Raw genomic sequence first — 21,706 nt, forward strand, 5'->3', positions numbered from 1 at the left:
CTTTGTAAGGCGCTATAACACAGGAAGCAGTAATAAAAATATTCGATTCTGGACATTAAAAATCAAAATCTACTTATGTCCCCCCCCCCCCCCCCCCCCCCCCCCATAGTGGTCAACTTTATATCAGTGTGATCAGTATGATTTAATCTATTTTATCGTAAAAAGAACGGTTTTGTTGCAGACATTTTGACCAAACGCAAATTTTAATCCGTAAATTCCCAGTGGCCTAATCGTAGGGCAGTGTATAAGATCAGTGAACCGTAGAGCTATGCTGGTGGGTGCAATTTTTTTTTTAACCTATAAAAAAAATCTACTGATGCGATATAGCGCATATGGTTCATTCGGTAAGCTTTGGTGTCTCCTTGACACCGAAACCGAAACTGGAAGTTTTCGTGCTTTTGGAAAGTTTTGCATTTCACTGCAACTGTGGCCTCTAACCATTGTCTTCTTGCTGCGATTATTTACTTCCGGTCTCAGAAACAGGTGCCAAGCACATTGTTTGTTTACAGTGTTTTACAGAGTCTGTAAACCCCTAAGGCTTTTGTATTACGTGTGGATAGTTCAAAAACATCAGAATACAAGATAAGGTAAGTTGCCAAGTTACTTTGAGGGTGTACTTCTGTGGCCAAGGATAATAGTTATCCCATTTTCTGGAATGTGGACACTAGACTGCAGACAGAACTGCAACTTCTGGTAATACCGACGCTGTGACAAGTTTTCAGCACGTCCGCAGGGTTGTTGAATATTTATATTAAACGACAGATAGTGAGTTAAAGTAGAGTACGCTGAAATTTGACACATACATTTAGATCCAGACTGTTGAGAAGAGGCGCAGACAAGAATGATCATTAATAAAAAATGTGTCTTCAGTTAGTGAGTTAGGTAGCATTTCTATACTTTGTATTTTGTTCATGCCTGGAACAATGATTAGTATGAATTACTTTGTAGTTTGTTCATGCCTGGAACTAAGATTAGTAAGAAAAAAGCTCAGAGGGTGTTAAATATTGAGTCAGTATTAAGAAGTTGGATGTGGATATTAACAGTGTCACAAGCTGGTGGTGAGTGAAGAATAGTCATTGACAGGAACTTGAGTAAGAAACATACTTCAATGGTGTTGATCATTAGGATTATTTGATTTCAAAGTCTGCCATTACACCTGTCTTCCTTTAACTTAAGGAAGTGCACTGCTCACCTGATCACAAGGTTAAATTTAGACAAAAGGAAAACTTCCTGAGTCTTTTCGCCATGATTGTAATATGGGCATGTCCACTATCAGGAAGCTGTAAAACAATTCAGGTTTTCAAACTCAACAGACCTAAAAATCCATGATAATGTATGGCAGAAGCCAAAAGGTCTTGAGAATGATGGCCCCATGTATCACACAGCTGTTTCAGACCTGTCAGGTGTGATACTAATAGTACTGGACAGTCCAGATGCTGATGTAAGACTATCCATCATCATCATGTGATGGTATCTGTTGGAAATTAGACCTGGACATTAATGAAGTGATGTGAGTTTAAGATGACATTCATAATAATATATCCACACACACACACACACACACACACGCACATGCACACACACGCACACACACACATGCACACTCACACACCCACACACACACAGATGTAGTGCACACACATTCTGCTGATGACAAGTTAGTTGACATTCACTCTACACTGAGAATCACTGAGTCAATGACAAACACTGATCATTTCCTGGTTTTGTGTGTAGGTGCCAGTATTGTCCATATTTCAGCAAATTCTTGTGCTGTGGACACTTAACACTAACAGAATCTGATCAGTGATGAAATCCAGAGGGCCAGCCTCAAGTTACACATTCACAATTCAGATAAAGTATTGGTGCTGTTTTTGGTCTTCAAACCTACACATAGATGTGTGTGTGTATGGAAGCATATACTGTTATAAGTTTGTATGTATACATCTGCAGTATGCGCACTTGTGGGTGTGTTGTAGCCTGTTACCATAACGGCACAAGTGTTTTTCCCACACATGCTTTTGCAGTTGACCAAAGGAGCTGTTCACCTTTGCAAAGCAGTCACCAACACTGTCATGTAATATTGACTTTCTTGCCACTTGTGCATAGTACCAATGGTAGATTAATAAACAAAAAAAAAAAAGAAGTAAGGATCAGTGTGCACAAGGTCAAACAAATCCCTCTATAGGCCAGGGGATATATATCACAGTGGCTCAGTGGGATAAGACGGCTGTGGTAACCACAAGGCTGTAGGTTTTATGTCACTTTTATCAGTTTCCTTCCTTAAGCCTCTGCCTTAAAGTTAAAAAATCTACCACCACCCATGTTGACCAAAGGAGCAGTTACTAAAGGCTGGGGTATGGCTGCTCAGTGCTGCATGGTGAATGTGTTCTTCGGACCAGGGTCATTACACTCCATGAAATCCAGCATACCTTCAGTGATGTACTGTCAACATCACCCCCTAACATTGTCTACCCTGCCAACTGAAAAAGTGTAACAGAATATGCCATTTGGTGGAGGATATGAGAGAGAGAGATATATATAGGACATGTTTCAGTTTCAGTTTCTCAAGGAAGCATCTCTGTTTGGACAAATTCAGATATATATATATATATATATATATATATATATATATATATATATATACATATATATACATCTGTCTGTCTCTGTCTCTGTCTCTCTCTGTCTCTGTCTCTCTCTGTCTCTCTCTCTCTCTCTCTCTCTCTCTATATATATATATATACATATACCTTCAGTGATGCACTGTCAACATAACCCTTCACATTGTCTACCCTGCCACCTGAAGAAGTGTAACAGAATATGCCATTTGGTGGAAGATATGAGAGAGAGAGCTATATATATATAGGACATGTTTCAGTTTCAGTTTCTCAAGGAGGCATCTCTGTTCGGACAAATTCATCTCTCTCTCTCTCTCTCTCTCTCTCTCTCTCTATATATATATATATATATATATATATGCTGTTCATTCCAGATCACTGCACTCAGTATATCATGTGAATTGTTTCTTTTTCAGTTCCAGTTCATCATGGGCAGAAGAAAGATTCAGATTGTTCGCATCAACGATGAGCGTAACAGACAGGTAGGGAGTAGTCAGATCTGAATGACTAATGTAATAATGTTTTTATCATTTTGTGATGTCATTCACATTTCTCTTTGTTCAAATTTATAGGTCAGATTTTGGTTATATTTGACTTTAAAAAGTGTAAAGAATGTGGGAATTCCTTGTGAAATTGTAAAGAATCTAGCTATACAGCTTACATTATTACTAACCAAGACACTTGTATGCTCTCTGGTTCTCTCAAGATTGGATTACTGCAACTCTCTTTTGGCCAGCCTTCCCAAATATCTGTTAGACAGACTCCAACGAATTCAGAATAACGCTGCCAGACTCATTTGCAGAGCTTCTAAATTTGACCATGTTTCTCCTCTCCTTCAGTCTCTCCACTGGTTGCCTGTTTCTGATCGAATAGACTATAAGCTATCTACTCTGACCTTTTCTGCAGTCAACGGATCTGGCCCCAAGTATCTTTCTGAACTCATCCATATCTATACCCCGTCTCGCCAGCTCCGTTCTTCCTCAGATACTCGACTTCTCAGGATCCCTCACGTCAGAAGTAAGACCTATGGACACAGATCGTTTTCTTTTCAATCGCCAAAGACGTGGAACAAGCTCCCTGATAACCTCCGTCATTCTGATTCCCTCGCATCTTTTAAATCTCGTCTCAAAACTCACCTTTTCCCTCAGCAATAAGTTCAATTGTGGCAGGTCCACTTCCTTTGCGTTAGCTGTGCTTGACTATGTGTGTATACATATGTATGTGTACATAACTACATGCATGTATATGAATGTGTATTGTGTGTGCGTGTGTTTATGTAAGTTTATGCCTGCCTATGTGTGCGTATGTGTTAGGGTAGCTGTTAGATACACATGTATGCTAAAATGTATGTATGCAGTGTGAGTGTGTGTGTGTGTGTGTGTGTGTGTGTAGTCACATTTTGGTGTGTATATGTAACATAGATATAATGCTTTATGTTAACAAAAGCATTTTTGTAAAGCAGCTAGAGCAGATTTCTGGATAGTGTACTATATAAGTATCCATTATTATTATTAGTAGTAGTAGTATTAATATGCTTTTGTGTGTGTGCATGTGTGTTTGTTTTCAGGGGAAAAAAGGAAAGAACAAGTGGAATGTGCTTTGTTTTTTCTGGTAATTTGAGCATGTATAAATATATTGCTTTGGTAATTCGCCAGATCTCTGATAAATTGTGTGTGATTTGTTTTATTTGAAAAAAAAGCCCACCTCAGCATCAGCCATGTAGCATCTATCAGTAATGGTAACATTTTCATTATGGTCATAGGGAATCAACTAAAAGGAATTGATGACAGCTGATTTTACATACATGTCCAAAGTGTGCTTTCTTGAAAATCCTGATTCTTAAAGTGCAGGCCACAGAGCACTTGGTGCAGATGAAGGCTGGCAAATGTAACGGTCTGGGGTATCCCCATATTGTAGATTATCTCCCTTCTACTAATACAATTTTAAGCGTGCGCTTGCACACACGCACGCACACACACACACACACACACACACACACACACACACACACACATACAAATCTGCTGTCTATCTGAAAAATACATTACACACCTTTTTGAAGGAGGTAAATGTGTTTGAACTCAGCATTTACCATGACCCAGTGAAGAGACAGGGTAAGAGTCTCAATATGAGAATAAAAGTGACTGTCATTTTGCTTTGACATATTGCATGGTTATGTATTGTTGTTTTTTGTTGTTGTTGGTTATTGTGTTTCACAGCTAGAGAGAGAGAGAACCACTTCCTGATGAAATAATAACTTGCAGAGCAATTAGGATTTTTGGCAGTGAAGTTCACGATTTACAAATGCCCAGGTGACGTTCACGAAGCGCAAGTTTGGGCTGATGAAGAAGGCGTACGAGCTGTCGGTGCTGTGCGACTGCGAGATCGCCCTCATCATCTTCACCAGCCACAACAGGCTGTACCAGTATGCCAGCTCCGACATGGACAAGGTCCTGCTCAAGTACACAGAGTACAACGATGTCGTCGTCAGTCAGACCAACAAGGACATTGTGGATGTGAGAAACATTGGCAGTAACTAGTCAAGAAGTGTGGATGTGAGAATCAGTCGCAAAGTGTGGATGTGAGAATCAGTGGTAGAGACTAGTCAAGAAGTGTGGATGTGAGAATCAGTGGGAGAGACTAGTTAAAAAGTGTGGATGTGAGAATCAGTGGTAGAGACTAGTCAAGAAATGTGAATGTGAGAATCAGTGGCAGAGACTAGTCAAGAAATGTGGATGTGAGAATCAGTGGCAAGGTCTAGTCAAGAAGCGAAGTGTGAATGTGAAAATCAATGGCAGAAACTAGTCAAGTGTGGATGTGAGAATCAGTGGCAGAGTCTAGTCAAGAAGTGTGGATGTGAGAATCAGTGGCAGAGACTAGTCAGGAAGTGTGGATGTGAGAATCAGTGGCAGAGACTAGTCAAGAAGTGTGGATGTGAGAATCAGTGGCAGAGACTAGTCAGGAAGTGTGGATGTGAGAATCAGTGGCAGAGACTAGTCAAGAAGTGTGGATGTGAGAATCAGTGGCAGAGACTAGTCAAGAAGTGTGGATGTGAGAATCAGTGGTAGAGACTAGTCAAGAAGTGTGGATGTGAGAATCAGTGGTAGAGACTAGTCAAGAAGTGTGGATGTGAGAATCAGTGGTAGAGACTAGTCAAGAAGTGTGGATGTGAGAATCAGTGGTAGAGACTAGTCAAGAAGTGTGAATGTGAGAATCAGTGGCAGAGACCAGTCAAGAAGTGTGGATGTGAGAATCAATGGCAGAAACTAGTCAAGAAATGTGAATGTGAGAGTCAGTGGCAGAGACTAGTCAGGAAGTGTGGATGTGAGAATCAGTGGGAGAGACTAGTCAAGAAATGTGAATGTGAGAATCAGTGGCAGAGACTAGTCAAGAAGTGTGAATGTGAGAATCAGTGGCAGAGACTAGTTAAAAAGTGTGGATGTGAGAATCAGTGGTAGAGACTAGTCAAGAAATGTGAATGTGAGAATCAGTGGCAGAGACTAGTCAAGAAATGTGGATGTGAGAATCAGTGGCAAGGTCTAGTCAAGAAGCGAAGTGTGAATGTGAAAATCAATGGCAGAAACTAGTCAAGAAGTGTGGATGTGAGAATCAATGGCAGAAACTAGTCAAGAAGTGTGGATGTGAGAATCAGTGGTAGAGACTAGTCAAGAAGTGTGGATGTGAGAATCAGTGGCAGAGACTAGTCAAGAAATGTGGATGTGAGAATCAGTGGCAGAGACTAGTCAAGAAGTGTGAATGTGAGAATCAGTGGCAGAGACTAGTCAAGAAATGTGGATGTGAGAATCAGTGGCAGAGACTAGTCAAGAAATGTGGATGTGAGAATCAGTGGCAGAGACTAGTCAAGAAGTGTGGATGTGAGAATCAGTGGCAGAGACTAGTTAAAAAGGGTGGATGCGAAAATCATTGGCAAGGACGAGTCAAGAAATGTGGATGTGAGAATCAGTGGCAGAGACTAGTCAAGAAGTGTGGATGTGAGAATCAGTGGCAAAGGACTAGTCAACATAATTTTTATCTCTCATGTGTACTTGTACTTTCTGACGTTTTGTTGTTCTTTTTTTCCCCACCCACAAATGTTTAGTTTCTAGTAATTTTTATGTAAAGTTGAGTACTGTGTGTGTGTGTTTGTGTTTGTGTGTGTGTGTGTGTGTGTTTATTAACTTGAATTCCAAGTTCATGTTCAAACATAACATGAATCTAAAAAAAAAAAAAAAAAAAAAAAAAAAAAAAAAGCTCACCTGTGTTTGACAACAGAACCTGAACAAAGTGAAGAAGGAAGACGGGACAGGGGAGATGGATGGGGATGACGAGGACAGCGGTCTGTCTCCACGCACAGAGGAGAACTACCGGCAGATCAACGAGCAGTACGACCAAGCTGTTCAGCAGGGCACCTTGAACGTGAAGGTGAGATACTTGTCGTAGGATTAAGTAATTGTTGGAGTGATGTATGTGTGTGTGTGTGTGTGTGTGTGTTTACACATTCATGCTTTGTGTTTTGTGTTTGTACTCTCACAATGTGTGTGTGTGTACACTCAAGCACTGTGTGTGTGTGTGAGAGAGAGAGAGAAAGAGGGAGAGAGGTAGAGAGAGAGGTAGGGACGGAGAGAGAGAAAGAGGGAGAGAGGTAGAGAGAGAGGGAGGGAGAGAGAGAGAGAGAGAGAGGTAGGGATGGAGAGAGAGAGAGAGAGAGAGGTAGAGAGAGAGAGAGGGAGGGAGAGAGAGAAAGAGAGAGGTAGAGAGAGAGAGGTAGAGAGAGAGAGGGAGGGAGGGAGAGATAGAAAGAGAGGGGCAGGGAGAGAGAGAGGGGCAGGGAGAGAGAGAGAGAGCAGACTCACACTTGTGTATGTGTTTTTCTATGATAAAGTGAACGAGGTGAGAGAGTTGTTACTATATGGCAGACTTACTGAAGGCTGAAACTCAAAAGTGGTGGAGAGAAGAATACTTTTCTTGGCTGATCAAGTTTCCAAAAGCATTGTTGGCGTAGATCTGGAAACACAACTGCACTTTGGAACTCGATGAAGTTTTTAACACTAGGTGTTGCATACATTAAAAAGTGGCCACATGCACAGCTCAGCACTGTAAAAACTACTGGACATGTCACCAAAGAAAATAGATCAGTTGAGTGTTAATAGATTCTTTGACTGCCATCCCTGCCAATGAAAAGTGGGGACAAATTTAAGAGGGTATTACATAATATATATTTAGTAGAAGGGAGGTAATATAACAAGGGAGGCCACTAGCCATACCTACTTTCATTTTCGTTGCCCTGTGAAGAGCAGTATTTTGCACAGGACAGGACTGAGACACAAGTCTGAGTCTGCACCAGCTTCAGTTTCACTTTCTCAAGGAGTTGTCATTGCGTTCAGACAAGTCCATATATGCTACACCGCATTTGCCGGGCAGATGCCTGACAGCAGCGTAACCCTGTGTTCTTGTCAGGCCTGAAGTGCATGCGTGTAATGTTTGTGTACCTCCCAGAGGGGATTTCTGTTAGAGAATTTTGCCAGGGGACAACAATTTTGTTGCCATGGGTTGTTTTTTTTCAGTGCACCAAGTGTGTGCTACGCAGGGGACCTCGGTTTATCGTCTTATCGGAATGACTTCTTCTTCTTCTTCTTCTTCTGCGTTCGTGGGCTGCAACTCCCACGTTCACTCATATGTACACGAGTGGGCTTTTATGTGTATGACCGTTTTTACCCCGCCATGTAGGCAGCCATACTCCGTTTTCAGGGGTGTGCATGCTGGGTATGTTCCTGTTTCCATAACCCACCGAACGCTGACATGGATTACAGGATCTTTAACCTGCGTATTTGATCTTCTGCTTGCATATACACATGAAGGGGGTTCAGGCACTAGCAGGTCAGCACATATGTTGACCTGGGAGATCGTAAAAATCTCCACCCTTCACCCACCAGGCGCCGTCACCGTGATTCGAACCCGGGACCCTCAGATTGACAGTCCAACGCTTTAACCACTCGGCTATTGCACCCGTCCATCAGAATGACAGCATGCTCAGTTTGATTTTCCAGTCAAACTTGGGAGAAGGGGCAAGAGAGGGATTCAAACCCAGACCCTCACATACACTGTACTGGCAGATAAAGGTCTTAACCATTCTGCCACCTTGCTTGCTTGCACCAGTGTGTCATGGTAAGCATGTAAGATGACAACATAATTTTTTAGGAAAAGAAAGTTTCTTTTCCGAACTGCCTGCATGGTGCAAACCTTGGATTATTTAACATTTAAGGTATACATATGATGCGTAGCTTTGTGTCGCCCACACCCCACCACCCCTCCAAAACCATTTGGGGGTTTTGTGTGGATTTGTGGGGTTTTTTTTGTTGTTGTTTTTTTTTTGTGTGTGTGTGGTTTGGATGAAAAAAAGGCAGGCACAAGACACAAGCCATAAAGTCTATGACTCTTTTGTTGGTGAGTGAGTGTCTCCGTGTAGGGATGTCTGTTTCACAGTGTAGGGATGTCTGTTTCACAGTGTAGGGATGTGTAGGGATGTCTGTTTCACAGTGTAGGGATGTGTAGGGATGGTTTCACAGTGTAGGGATGTCTGTTTCACAGTGTAGGGATGTGTAGGGATGTCTGTTTCACAGTGTAGGGATGTGTAGGGATGTCTGTTTCACAGTGTGGGGATGTCCTTTTCACAGTGTGGGGATACATGTCTGTTTCACAGTGTAGGGATACATAGGGATACATGTCTGTTTCACAGTGTAGGGATGGTTTCACAGTGTAGGGATGTCTGTTTCACAGTGTAGGGATACATGTCTGTTTCACATTGTATGGATACTTATCTGTTTCACAGTGTAGGGATGTGTAGGGATGTCCATATCACAGTGAAGGGATGTCTGTTTCACAGTGTAGAGATGTCTGTTTCACAGTGTGGTTTCACAGTGTAGGGATGTCTGTTTCACAGTGTAGGGATACATGTCCGTTTCACAGTGTAGGGATACATGTCCGTTTCACAGTGTAGGGATACATGTCCGTTTCACAGTGTAGGGATACATATTACAGCTCCATTTAACAGTGTAGGGATATCCATTTCACAGTGTAGGGATACATGTCCGTTTCAGTGTCTGTTTCACAGTGTAGGGATATCCATTTCACAGTGTAGGGATACATGTCTGTTTCACAGTGTAGGGATACATGTCTGTTTGCAGAATGTGGCCCAGCTCCAGGGGGCGGTGCCGATGGCGGTGGCTTCCCAGCTGGGCCAGGTGGTGGCTGGGACTGCAGGGGTCAGGCCGGTGATGCTGATTCCTTCCTCCTCCGGCGCTGCTTCCGTTGTGGGCAACATTGCAGGTCAGTTGTTGTTTCCATGGTGACAGGGGGTAGGGTGGCGTGGGGTGGGGGGTGGGGGATAAAGAAAATTTATGTTGAGGGACATGTATGCAATGGACACAAATATGCATGTGCATAGACACACACACACACATAATATGCGTCTGTAACACGCGCACACACACACACACACACACACACACACACACACACACACACACTTAACAAGCACATATAAACACAAAGCACACACATGCTGTGTCCAGTTATTATTATCATTATTATGTTGTTGTTGATGAATATGCATATGTAACATGCACACACACACACACAGTGACACACACACACACACACACACACACACACACACACACACACACTCACTCACTTAACAAGCACATGGGAACACAAAGCACACACATGCTGTGTCCAGTCATTATTATCATTATATTGTTGATGAATATGCACATGTAACATGCACACACACACACACACACAGACACACACACACACACACACACACACACACACACACACACACACACACTTAACAAGCACATGTAAACACAAAGCCCACACATGCTGTGTCCAGTTATTATTATCATTATTATGTTGTTGTTGTTGTTGATGGTGCTTTCAGTGAGTCAGGTGAGTCCTGCAGCCAGCCAGTCATCCCAGTCCCAGTCCTTGACCTCCCTGTCCTCCGCAGCGTCCACAGTGGTGCTGGCCGATAAAACCATCCCGGTGTCCGCCCTTGTCCACGGGGACAGACTGGGCGCAGTGGCAGCGTCCCCCAGGCCTGTGGTGCTGCAAGAGGAGAGAAAAGCTGCAGTTCGAGCCCCTGTCCCCGCCTCCAAGAAACCAGGCCTCAAAGTCATCATCCCTGACAGAGGTGGTGCAGGAATCGTGCATGTGAGTCTGTGTGGAATGTTTTTTTTTTTAGAGGGGATGTGGGCTGTTGAGGGAAAACATAAAAGAGGGCGCTAGTCAGGGATGCACAGGGGAGGTAACCTACTTCGGGAGGTTATCGGCCGTAGCTACTTTCGTTTTCTCCGCATAGGCGGGTAGTAGTTTGCACAGGACGGGAATCAGACCCCTGCCGGAGTCTGCACTAGTGGGTTACGGTAAGTATGTTACTTAAACGTAATTTTAGGAAGAAAATTTCCTTTGGTTATTAGTTGTATTGGTCTCGTTATGATTTATCAATAAGGAATTTTTTTGGTTAACCAAGTTAAAGACTGATGGTTTCACTTATTTCATCCTAAATAAAAGGATTAATCTCATTACTCCAGACCAAGTCACTTTCAAACAGTGATGGCTGAAAGAGGGTTTCAATCAGAAAAGTCTGTGAAATTTTGTTTCTGAATAGATTGAAAGGCATTGTAAATGTGGTACGCATGTTGCCAATTGATTATTGAAGTATGTGTAAACTGCAAATTGAATAAAACTGGGTAGTTTGCACAACAAGCAAAACAAAACAGCATTTTAAGCAGGGGTAACGCCTAGAGGTAACGCGTCCGCCTAGGAAGCAAGAGAATCTGAGCCCGCTTGTTCGAATCACGGCTCAGCCGCCGATATTTTCTCCCCCTCCACTAGACCTTGAGTGGTGGTCTGGACGCTAGTCATTCGGATGAGACGATAAACCGAGGTCCCGTGTGCAGCATGCACTTAGTGCAAGTAAAAGAACCCACAGCAACAAAAGGGTTGTTCCTGGCAAAATTCTGCAGAAAAATCCACTTCAATAGGAAAAACAAATAAAACTGTACGCAGGAAAAAATACAAAAAAATGGGTGGCGCTGTAGTGTAGTGACGCGCTCTCCATGGGGAGAGCAGCCCGAATTTCACACAGAGAAATCTGTTGTGATAAAAAGAAAGACAAATACAAATACAAACCCTCCATTATGAGTCTCTGTGAGTACACTCTTCTGATGCATGAGGGGCTCACGGTGCGGGATGAAGCGTGTTGAGAATGAAAGACATACACTTGTGTTACCTGTGGTTGTGATGGGCAGTCCCAGACATCCAGCACCTCCTCCCTGGACACCCCAGCCATGTCGGTCAACACACCATCACAGAACTCCGGGGGCATTGTGCAGAACGCCATACTCACAGCAGGTCAGATCCTTGGGTGCTTGGTTTTTTGACTCACTTGTGTAAACAAAGTGAGTCTATGTTTTAACCCAGTGTTCCGTTGTCTGTGTGTCTGTGTGTCTGTGGTAAACTTTAACATTGACATTTTCTCTGCAAATACTTTGTCAGTTGACACCAAATTAGGCATAAAAATAGGAAAAATTCAGTTCTTTCCAGTCATCTTGTTTAAAACAATATTGCACCTCTGGGATGGGCACAAAAAATAAAAAATGAAGCCTAATTATATGCAAACTGCATTTACTGTTATATTTATATTTTTTGTATTCTCTAAACTTGGCACTTTGTTCTGATATTCTGACCCAACAACAAGAGCAGTCATTATTATCATTTTTTGTTCAAACAGGAACTTCTTTTGCTAAGCATGGAAGTTTTATTTATTTTGCAAACATTTTGGTGCAGATAGTAAGGGAAATTACTCTGTAATTATGCTAGGGGACTTAATTCGCTTTAAACTGATCTTTCTCATCTTAAACATTACATTTTGAAATTATACACAATACATAAAAAGCTTGGATTTTTTTTTTCAGTGTATCACAAGTGAGTCTTGAAGGCCTTGCCTCTCTTGTTTTTTCATGTCACACTGGAGTGAATGGAGTGAGTTCAGGCTAGTATGTCATGTCTTTTTATGATGCTTTGTTTAAAACGTGTGTTAATGTTTTATGTCTTTCGTGCAGCTGAAAGACTCTGTTCCAATGTTTTATGGACAGTACTTCTTCTTCTTCTTCCTCTTCTTTGTTCGTGGGCTGCAACTCCCACGTTCACTCGTATGGTCACGAGTGGGCTTTTATGTGCATGACCGTTTTTACCTCACCACTTAGGCAGCCATACTCCGTTTTTGGGGGTGTGCATGCTGGGTATGTTCTTGTTTCCATAACCCACTGAACACTGACATGAATCACAGGATCCTTAACATATGTATTTGATCTTCTGGGTGCGTATACACATGAAGGGGGGTCAGGCTGTAGCAGGTCTGCACATATGTTGACCTGGGAGATTGGAAAAATCTCCACCCTTCACCCTCCAGACGCCTTAACCGAGATTCGAACCCGGGATCCTCAGATTGAAAGTCCAACGCTTTGACAACTCGGCTGTTGCGCCTGTTGTATGGACAATTAAAGTTGTATCTTGTTATTTTTGCTGATGTTCCAAATGCTCCATTACTGACCAGTTTTAGCTGTAGGATAACCATAAAATTCTGGTTTTAAGAATGATGGGTATTTAGGCCTGAAACGACCCCTTTGAAGATGGCTGGGTTAAAAGCAATATGGTTTGATTTGATTTGATTTTTTGTAATATGCAGTGTCTGTCTAAAGTATTCTTATTGAAATTCTGCAACAGAATGATACGGCTTAAAACATGAAACAGCAAATGGGGTGGTTTGGGATGAGGAGGAAATCAGTGAATTAAACTGAAACACTGGAACAGCGGAATCTAAACAGTGTGTGACAATTTTAACTCTCCCCATACGAACGGCGAAAGAGACGACGTTAACAGCGTTTCACCCCAGTTACCATCATCAAAATATTGCAAGTGGAAGGCTCTTATACTGAAGAGGTGAATGTTGACAAAGAATACCACAATTCTGACGACGGAAGCTAAAGGTTGGGTCATTCAGACACCCACTGGACATCCTAGGGGCATGTGTAGAGGAGAAGAGAGGGCTGGCCGTACTGAGTGAGTTAATGCTTTACAACTGTTCCAAACTGTTCATGAAGAACAAGTCTTTTCAAAGCAGACTGAATGTTTCCTCTGCAGCGCTTGTAGCTTGTTGTCGTCTCTCTATGGTAACCAGAACTTGGTGGGGGGTTTTCAGATAGAAGCTGCAATCCTTTTCTCGGGGAGAATAGTGAACTTCTCAAAGTCTCAGTATTCCGTGAATACTTAACTTCTTTCCGTGTTTTCTCTTTTTGTTATTATTGTTATGCAGGTGTCAACAACAGCAAAAAATCCTCACAATTATCCCAGCTGTTTCTGATGTTCCCCTGGGCCCAGTTGCATTGCTTGGTTCTAACTTTTTGACAGTTAACACGTGACTAAATGCCTACGTTGACCGAAATACACCATTGGTCAGTTCCATACTACACACAGTTAGTAGCGGGTTGCGACCATACTAGGCTTTTCGTCCGAGCAATGCAACTGGCTCCTGGGCTCTGTAGAATATCACAAAACAAACTAAATGTTCTTGTAGCCAGAATATTGCTGCTACGTGTATTATTTATGATATCATCACTGCCTGATTGTACAATGTGTGGGTCAGCATTCTACTATATGTGTGCTGTGTGGGTCTGCATTGTACAATGTGTGTGCTGTGTGGGTCATCATTCTACTATATGTGTGCTGTGTGGGTCAGCATTCTACAATGTGTGTGTGCTGTGTGGGTCTGCATTGTACAATGTGTGTGTTGTGTGGGTCTGCATTCCACATTGTGTGTGCTGTGTGGGTCTGCATTCTACAATGTGTGTGTGCTGTGTGGGTCTGCATTGTACAATGTGTGTGCTGTGTGGGTCTGCATTCCACAGTGTGTGTGCTGTGTGGGTCTGCATTCTACAATGTGTGTGCTGTGTGGGTCTGCATTCTACAATGTGTGTGCTGTGTGGGTCTGCATTCTACAATGTGTGTGCTGTGTGGGTCTGCATTGTACAGTGTGTGTGTGCTGTGTGGGTCTGCATTGTACAATGTGTGTGCTGTGTGGGTCTGCATTCTACATTGTGTGTGCTGTGTGGGTCTTCATTCCACATTGTGTGTGCTGTGTGGGTCTGCAGTCTACAATGTGTGTGCTGTGTGGGTCTGCATTCCACATTGTGTGTGCTGTGGGTCTGCATTCTACAATGTGTGTGCTGTGTGGGTCTGCAGTCTACAGTGTGTGTGCTGTGTGGATCAGCATTCTACATTGTGTGTGCTGTGTGGGTCTGCATTCTACAGTGTGTGTGCCGTGTGGGTCTGCATTCCACATTGTGTGTGTGCTGTGTGGGTCTGCAGGTGACTTTCAGATCAACGCTGCTGACCTGGACGGCCTGTCCCCTCTGGTTCAGCAGTGGACAGGGCAGCACAGCGGTCAGGGCCCTCTCACTGCAGCAGTGTGTGCGGCCGGCCTGACTTTCACCCCGGGGTAAGTGACCTGATTTCTTGGCACAGGTGACGTTGGGTTCTTGGGGTGAGCGACAGAGCTTCAAGTGACTGTGCTTTCTTGAGTGAGTGTCTCCCCCCCGAGTGAAGATCGCCACCACGTCCCTCCAACGACAATCCCCCATGAATCTGCTGACACTGAAGACCTTCATAAGACTGAACCAAAGCGTGGAAGTGGAGGGGTACCGAAACTGAGGTCACCTTGAGAGCAGGGCATGAATGGTCACATAATTCTGGATTTTTTAAAATTTTTTATATTGATGATGAAGGAGAAGAAGGATGATGATTATGATGATGACGATGCTGCTATGGAGATCCATTTAGGTTAGGGACACTTGACAAGGCTGTACTCTACACTTTGTGTCACAGTGATATCCCAGCTTCAACTGGGCCTGAGAGATACAGACACTTGCAGTGTTGGTCAGGAAATTAGGGCAACATACCCAAAGACGCAGCTGTGAAGTGGATGATACTCAACTGTGTGATCCCAGCCAGTCTTCCCATTTAAGCCCGTAGCACACTCAACTTTGGGTAGGAGCCGGCCTCAGGCTGAAAACCCCCACTTCCACTGGGATTTGAACCTGCTATCCTCCCAGCCATCAGTCCATGACGCTAACCACTTTGCCACAGCGGCTGATGTGTATATTAACCTTATTTCACAGTATGTATTAACTCACTCCAGGTGAATAGTTTTCTCCCTTGCTTTCCCCTGCAGACGACCCATATGTTAGGGTTAGGAAAAAAAATCACAAAAAATACAAAACACAAAGTAACTGAATGAAATTTCCTGTACTTGACCCGCTGACCCCTCTTCTCACGTCGTGTGTATGCCCACCACCCTCCCTCTCTTCACAGCCCTCAGAAGCTGAGTCACTGTCAGTACCTTCTTGCTGGTAGCTTTCTTCACTGCAGATACTTTATTTAACATCTTCATCATCCTCATCGATTTCGAAACCTTCAGGTTGAAGCATTTCAGTCACTTCAGCAGCAGTAAAACGCCGCTGTCCTGATCTAGTTTGCTCCAAAAATTTCCACTTGTATCGCCTGTGACGCCATTTTTGAAACGTATGCAGATTAGCTTGTCATGTGGGGTACCAAGGTCAGTGGCTGGCCAGCGAGTGTATAGTTACGGAAACCTCACGAAGAAACTTTCCATTCGACCCTTGACATGTTTGCAATGTCCGGTGTAGTTGCAATTTTTATGCTACCCCATGAGGAAAATGTGGACAAATTTTAAATTGTTGAAACCGCTATAGCGTTCTGTTGTCCAGAACGCTACCTTACGTCAGGAACACTATAGTGTTCCATCTTCCAGAGTGAGTTAACCTTATTTTGCGGTATGTATAAAACTTATTTCACGGTATGATTTACCTTATTTCACAGTATGTGTTTGCCTTATTACGCACCCTGTATTTGCCTTGTTTCACAGTATGTATTTGCCTTTATTTCACAGTATGTATTTGCCTTATTTCACAGTATGTATTTGCCTTGTTTCACACAATGTATTTGCTTGTTTCAAAGTACTGTAGTTTTTGGCCTTCAAGATGCTGCAGCGCATAAGGCGCATGCTCTGGTTTTAAAGAAAAAAGTTATTTTGAACTTGTATAAGGCAAACACATCTGATAAGCTGCATCTGTCATAAAATGAAAGACATCATTTTGTCTCTGCTAACAGTTGATGTTGTTTTCCAAGTAGTGGCGTCATCTTCGGAAAACTGGATCGGAATTGGACTTGTTTTTATCTGCTTCTTGACTCGACTCGGTTATTCTGTTTGTCAAGCGCATTGGGTTACGCTGCTGGTCAGGCATCTGCTTGGCAGATGTGGTGTAGCGTATATGGATTTGTCTGAATGCAGTGACGCCTCCTTGAGCTACTGAAACTGAAACTGCTCTGTTATCTGCTGCTCTCTTTTCTTGTTATGTTTCTTGTATATACACATATCTTTTTTTTACAATTTTACTGCCGTCAGTTGACTATACACTGTGGCAAAGCTCCAGTTCATTAACTTGTTCAGTCAGAATCCAGTCTGCTGGTCCTGCTTTTCAGTCCTGTTTGCCGTTTTGCTCTGCTGTCTGCTTTCTCTAATTTCACACCAAAATTTTTCCCCAACTCAGACACTGCTCTTTTTTCATGGTCCAAGGGCCAAACTGCGATCACGTTCAGTTGAAATTTGGTGTAGTATGCCATTTTGTCTCAGTTTGATTCAGTGGTGAACTTGAACCATGTGGAATTGAACAGTGGTAGGACTGAAGTGTTGTTGCTCGGTGTGATCTTGTGCAGTTACTGTGATCAACGATTTTGTCATATATTGAGTTTTGTTGTGACAGGTGACCCCATGTGCTGGTCAGAAATCAGTTTTGAAACACAGATAGGGCACATACAGGTCCCGTGTGCAGCATGCACTTAGTGCACGTAAAAGAACCCACGGCAACAAAAGGGCTGTTCCTGGCAAAATTCTGTAGAAAAATCCACTTGGAAAGCAAAAACAAATAAAACTGCATGCAGGAAAAAATACAAAAAAATTGGGTGGCGCTGTAGCGTAGCGACGCGCTCTCCCTGGGGAGAACAGCCCGAATTTCACACAGAGAAATCTGCTGTGATAAAAAGAAGTACAAATACAAATACAGACGTTAAAACGCAGGGGTCAGATTGAAGGGGAGGGGGGGGGGGAGGGAAGTAGCACCTTATAGGCCAAAAATTACAGTATGTATTTGCCTTGTTTCACACTTTGTATTTGCCTTATTTCACAGCATGAATTTATGGTTGTGGTGGCAGGGGGACACTGACGTTTGCCACGTCCTCCAGTGGGATGCCCTTGCTGACTCTGGCGACCTCAGTGGCCAGTGACACCGGACAGCTCAGGCCAGACTCTGCCTCTCCTCATCATTCCTCTGTGGCAACAGCAGCAGCCTCCAGCAGCGGCCACGGCCCACCGGCATCAGCTTCTCGAAAAGACGACGATGACAGTGATGACCCACCGACGAAAAAGCAGCGGTTGGAGGGTTGACGCATGTGCTCTACTTATTCACATGTGGTGGTCTAGGAGTCGGGGTGTGTGTTCACACTGTTTTATTGTTGTTTAGGATTTTGGTGGTTGTTTTGAGTATGATGGGGTTTGTGTGTGGTCAGTGTAGTGACTTTCTTTCATGACTGAAGAGCTGAGAGGAGAGTTGTTCTTATCCAAGTGTTTTATTGTAAGTGAATGTGTCAGGGTGGAGAGTTGCTCTTATTCAAATGCTGTTTGATGTAAGTGGATGTATATGATATGTATGAAGACAGTGAAACCAGTGATTTATAGGAAATCTGTAGCTTTGCTTAACTGTATGTTCAATATCTTTGGCAAGCATGTGCTGTTTTGCGGTAATGGGTGTTGCGTTTGTGTACATGCGTCATTGATTTCAGTCAGAAGAAAGCCATGCTATAGTTTTCCAGTATTTAATCACAGTCTGTATTCTATACATGCGTTATTTTTTGTTTGTTGTTGGTGTGTCAGCACTTGCTATCATCATTAGTGTCATTATACTGCAAATAGTATATGGATGCCTAATGGCACCACCTGTTGCAATTTTAGAACCACAGTTTTGATTATTTGTTTTCAGACCTATAACAAAAACACCATCTGTTAGCATTGAAATCAGATGAGAGTGTACCTTCAAACTGGATAGTGTTGTGATGATTTAGGATGTTTTATGATCATGTAATGGTTCCAATGATGTGTTTAATTGGAAGGCATAATATTGCAGACATGGGTATACTGTTCTGAAATTTCAGGATGGTTGAAAGGCAGTTGATTTTTTTTAACTGGCTCACACACGTGATACAGCACCCAGAGCTTCGAAAGGCACCAGATGCATTGATACCATGCAACATCTGTGATGTTGATTTGGAACACTTCTCCCTTCCTGACATTTTTCACATCGTGCCATTCTTCGCCTCCTGCCCTGTTCTTTATTTCACATCCAGTCTTGTCATTTTTCTCTTGTGTCTTGTCGGTTTTTCACTTCCCAGTCCTGACATTTTTCTTTTTCTCTTGTGTCTCTCAGTTTGACGCTGTGTTATACTCGTACATTATACATGTATTAAGTATTCAGTATAACTACATTTACATGTTTGTGTGTCTCTTAGAACAACGGCAGATGTGTAAGTCGGCCAAAGTGCTAATATCTTCACTGTTGGAAAATAAAGATTCATTCATTCATTCATTCATTCATTTTTTTTCACTCTCCAGTCTGTCTTGTAATTTTTCACTTCCTGTCTCCTTTTTCACTCACTGTCCTGTAATTTTTCACTTCCTGTCTATCATTTTTCACTTCCTGTCAATCATTTTTCACTTCCTGTCTTATTTTCACTTCCTGTCTGTTGTTTTTCACTCTGTCCTGTAATCTTTTTTTCTTTTTTCTTTTTTTTTTTTTTACCTCGTGTCTCATTTTTCACTCACTGTCCTGTTCATTTTTCACTTCCTGTCTGTCATTTTTCACTGTCACTTTTCACTTCCTGTTCCCACCACCACCCTTACTTCCTCTCTCCCCCACCTTTTCACCACTGTGTGTGTATCCTGAGTTTTATCAGTATTTGTTTCAGTGATATTGTACAGTTGTTTGTTATTGGGGCAGTCAAAGATTGCAAGGACATGCAGAGAAGATTGAATCAGACATCAAGATGCGCCCCAGTGTTAGGTTTGGCTGTCGTATGTGATGTTTGTGTCTTTATAAGGGTCCAAAATTCTGTAAAACTCTGTAATAAAGAGTTGATGTCCATTGTTGCTTGAACAGGAAGGATGTGAAAGGGTACAAAGATAAAACAACATAGAAGTATGAAAATAATATTTTTTATTGTGAGTAGGAAAAGCAGGTTCATTCATGTCAGATATTGGACTTTCATTAACTGTGTACAACATGTGGACCAATCTATATATAATCATTTTTATTTTGAACTCTGTTGACAGCTCATACCCTCTGTTGTACTCTTAGTCTTTGCTCCAGTTTACTTCACAGGGGGAATAAAGTTTCAACTTTCAGTTGTTGTTGTTTTTTTCTTTATGTTTCTTGACATTTTACTTGTGTGTTGTATATTGTGTCAATTCAGATGTATTTGCCATGACATGGTAGCTATATGTGCTATGAACAACTGGAAATGAAATAAAATGAAATTAAACAGCACTACCATGCACTTCATTCTGTGTTGTGTGTTTTGTTGTGTATCTAGAAATTAATCTTTTCTCATTGGTCATAAGGAAAGATGATATTTACACGCACACACACACACACACACACACACACATATCATCGTCGTTGGCCTCCTTCCGTCTCAAGAAACGATTGGTGCATCAGAAATGTCGTCACTGCTGGGCATTGCACTTCCTGCTGTGGCTGTGTAGACTGATGCTGGAGTGGCAATCTCTGCTGCATGTGGGACAGGTATAGGGGTGTGTGTGTGTGTGTGTGCGTGCGTGCATGCGTATATATAATATATATATATATATATATACATACATACATACACCACCTGCCCAGAAGAAGCCCTCATTCTACCACCAGAATACAAAAAGGGACACATGTTACACCCAACACAATCGGGTTGGGGTGGGGGGTGGGGGGGGGAACTTAAACCAACAGTGCCAACTGCCAAGAAGAAAACACAACGTTAAACATGCACTGCACAGACAGTCAGTTGTAAGAGTTTGGCTCTGACCATTTTGGGTGGTCGATCTGGCAAGACTAGTTTGTGGCCATCAGTATATTTCTCATAAACTGAGAAGATGGCTGTTTGAATTTCTTGCAAGACTAAACAATAAAGAGAAGTATCTCTCTCCATTTAAAAGGTACACAAAGTGATAATGCTACCAATGCAGCTAGCATACAGGTAAATAAAAGGTACATAAGAGCATACCCAGGCACTTACTGGAAAAGGTAGTTCCTGACCTATCCTTATACCCATCATTTAACATGTGCACACAGCAGCAATGACAGAAGAAATATGAAAACACAAATTAACTTTTATTCAATACTTGCACAGCCTTTTGAATATGCTGCACATAATATACAGACAATACAAAATAAGTACATGGCTGCCTCAGAAGATTTTTCATTTGAAATGAACGAAAAATGAGGAGTCAACCACCAGCTGAACTTTCGTGTTTCGTATTTCTCTCTTTTTGTCACAACAGATTTCTCTGTGTGAAATTCAGGCTGCTCTCCCCAGGGAGAACGCGTCGCTACACTGACAGCGCCAACCGTTTTTGTGGTATTTTTTCCTGTGTACAGTTTTATTTGTTTTTCCTATCGAAGTGGATTTTTCGACAGAATTTTGCCAGGAACAACCCGTTTGTTGCCCTGGGTTCTTTTACTTGCGCTAAGTAGTGCATGCAGCACACGGGACCTCGGTTTATCGTGTCATCCGAATGGCTAGCGTCCAGACCACCACACAAGATCTAGTGAAGGGGGAGAAAATATCGGCGGCTGAGCCGTGATTTGAACCAGCGCGCTTAGATTCTCTCGCTTCCTAGG

The 21,706-nt window shown here is 42.6% G+C and overlaps 1 protein-coding gene across 1 annotated transcript; it reads left to right on the forward strand.

Annotated features, from left to right (window-relative positions):
* The first annotated feature begins 430 nt into the window (after positions 1-430).
* On the forward strand, positions 431-20,374 carry LOC143297199 (myocyte-specific enhancer factor 2A-like). Its single transcript, XM_076609405.1, has 9 exons — positions 431-587; positions 3,035-3,100; positions 4,931-5,134; positions 6,891-7,040; positions 9,803-9,944; positions 10,564-10,835; positions 11,936-12,038; positions 15,054-15,183; positions 17,976-20,374. The coding sequence occupies exons 2-9, from the start codon at positions 3,047-3,049 to the stop codon at positions 18,205-18,207; spliced, it is 1,287 nt and encodes a 428-aa protein (XP_076465520.1). The 5' UTR covers positions 431-587; positions 3,035-3,046; the 3' UTR covers positions 18,208-20,374.
* Positions 20,375-21,706: the final 1,332 nt, after the last annotated feature.

The sequence above is a fragment of the Babylonia areolata genome, chromosome 22, assembly GCF_041734735.1.
Source record: "Babylonia areolata isolate BAREFJ2019XMU chromosome 22, ASM4173473v1, whole genome shotgun sequence".
Classification (NCBI taxonomy): Eukaryota; Metazoa; Mollusca; class Gastropoda; order Neogastropoda; family Buccinidae; genus Babylonia; species Babylonia areolata.

What these genes read in the sequence shown, in the direction of transcription:
- LOC143297199 (XM_076609405.1), top strand. Translation starts at nt 3,047, where the DNA reads ATGGGCAGAAGAAAGATTCAGATTGTTCGCATCAACGATGAGCGTAAC. An exon ending in CCAACAAGGACATTGTGGAT is followed by an intron (nt 5,135 to 6,890) that starts GTGAGAAACATT and finishes GTTTGACAACAG; the next exon opens with AACCTGAACAAAGTGAAGAA. An exon ending in GGCCTGACTTTCACCCCGGG is followed by an intron (nt 15,184 to 17,975) that starts GTAAGTGACCTG and finishes TTGTGGTGGCAG; the next exon opens with GGGGACACTGACGTTTGCCA.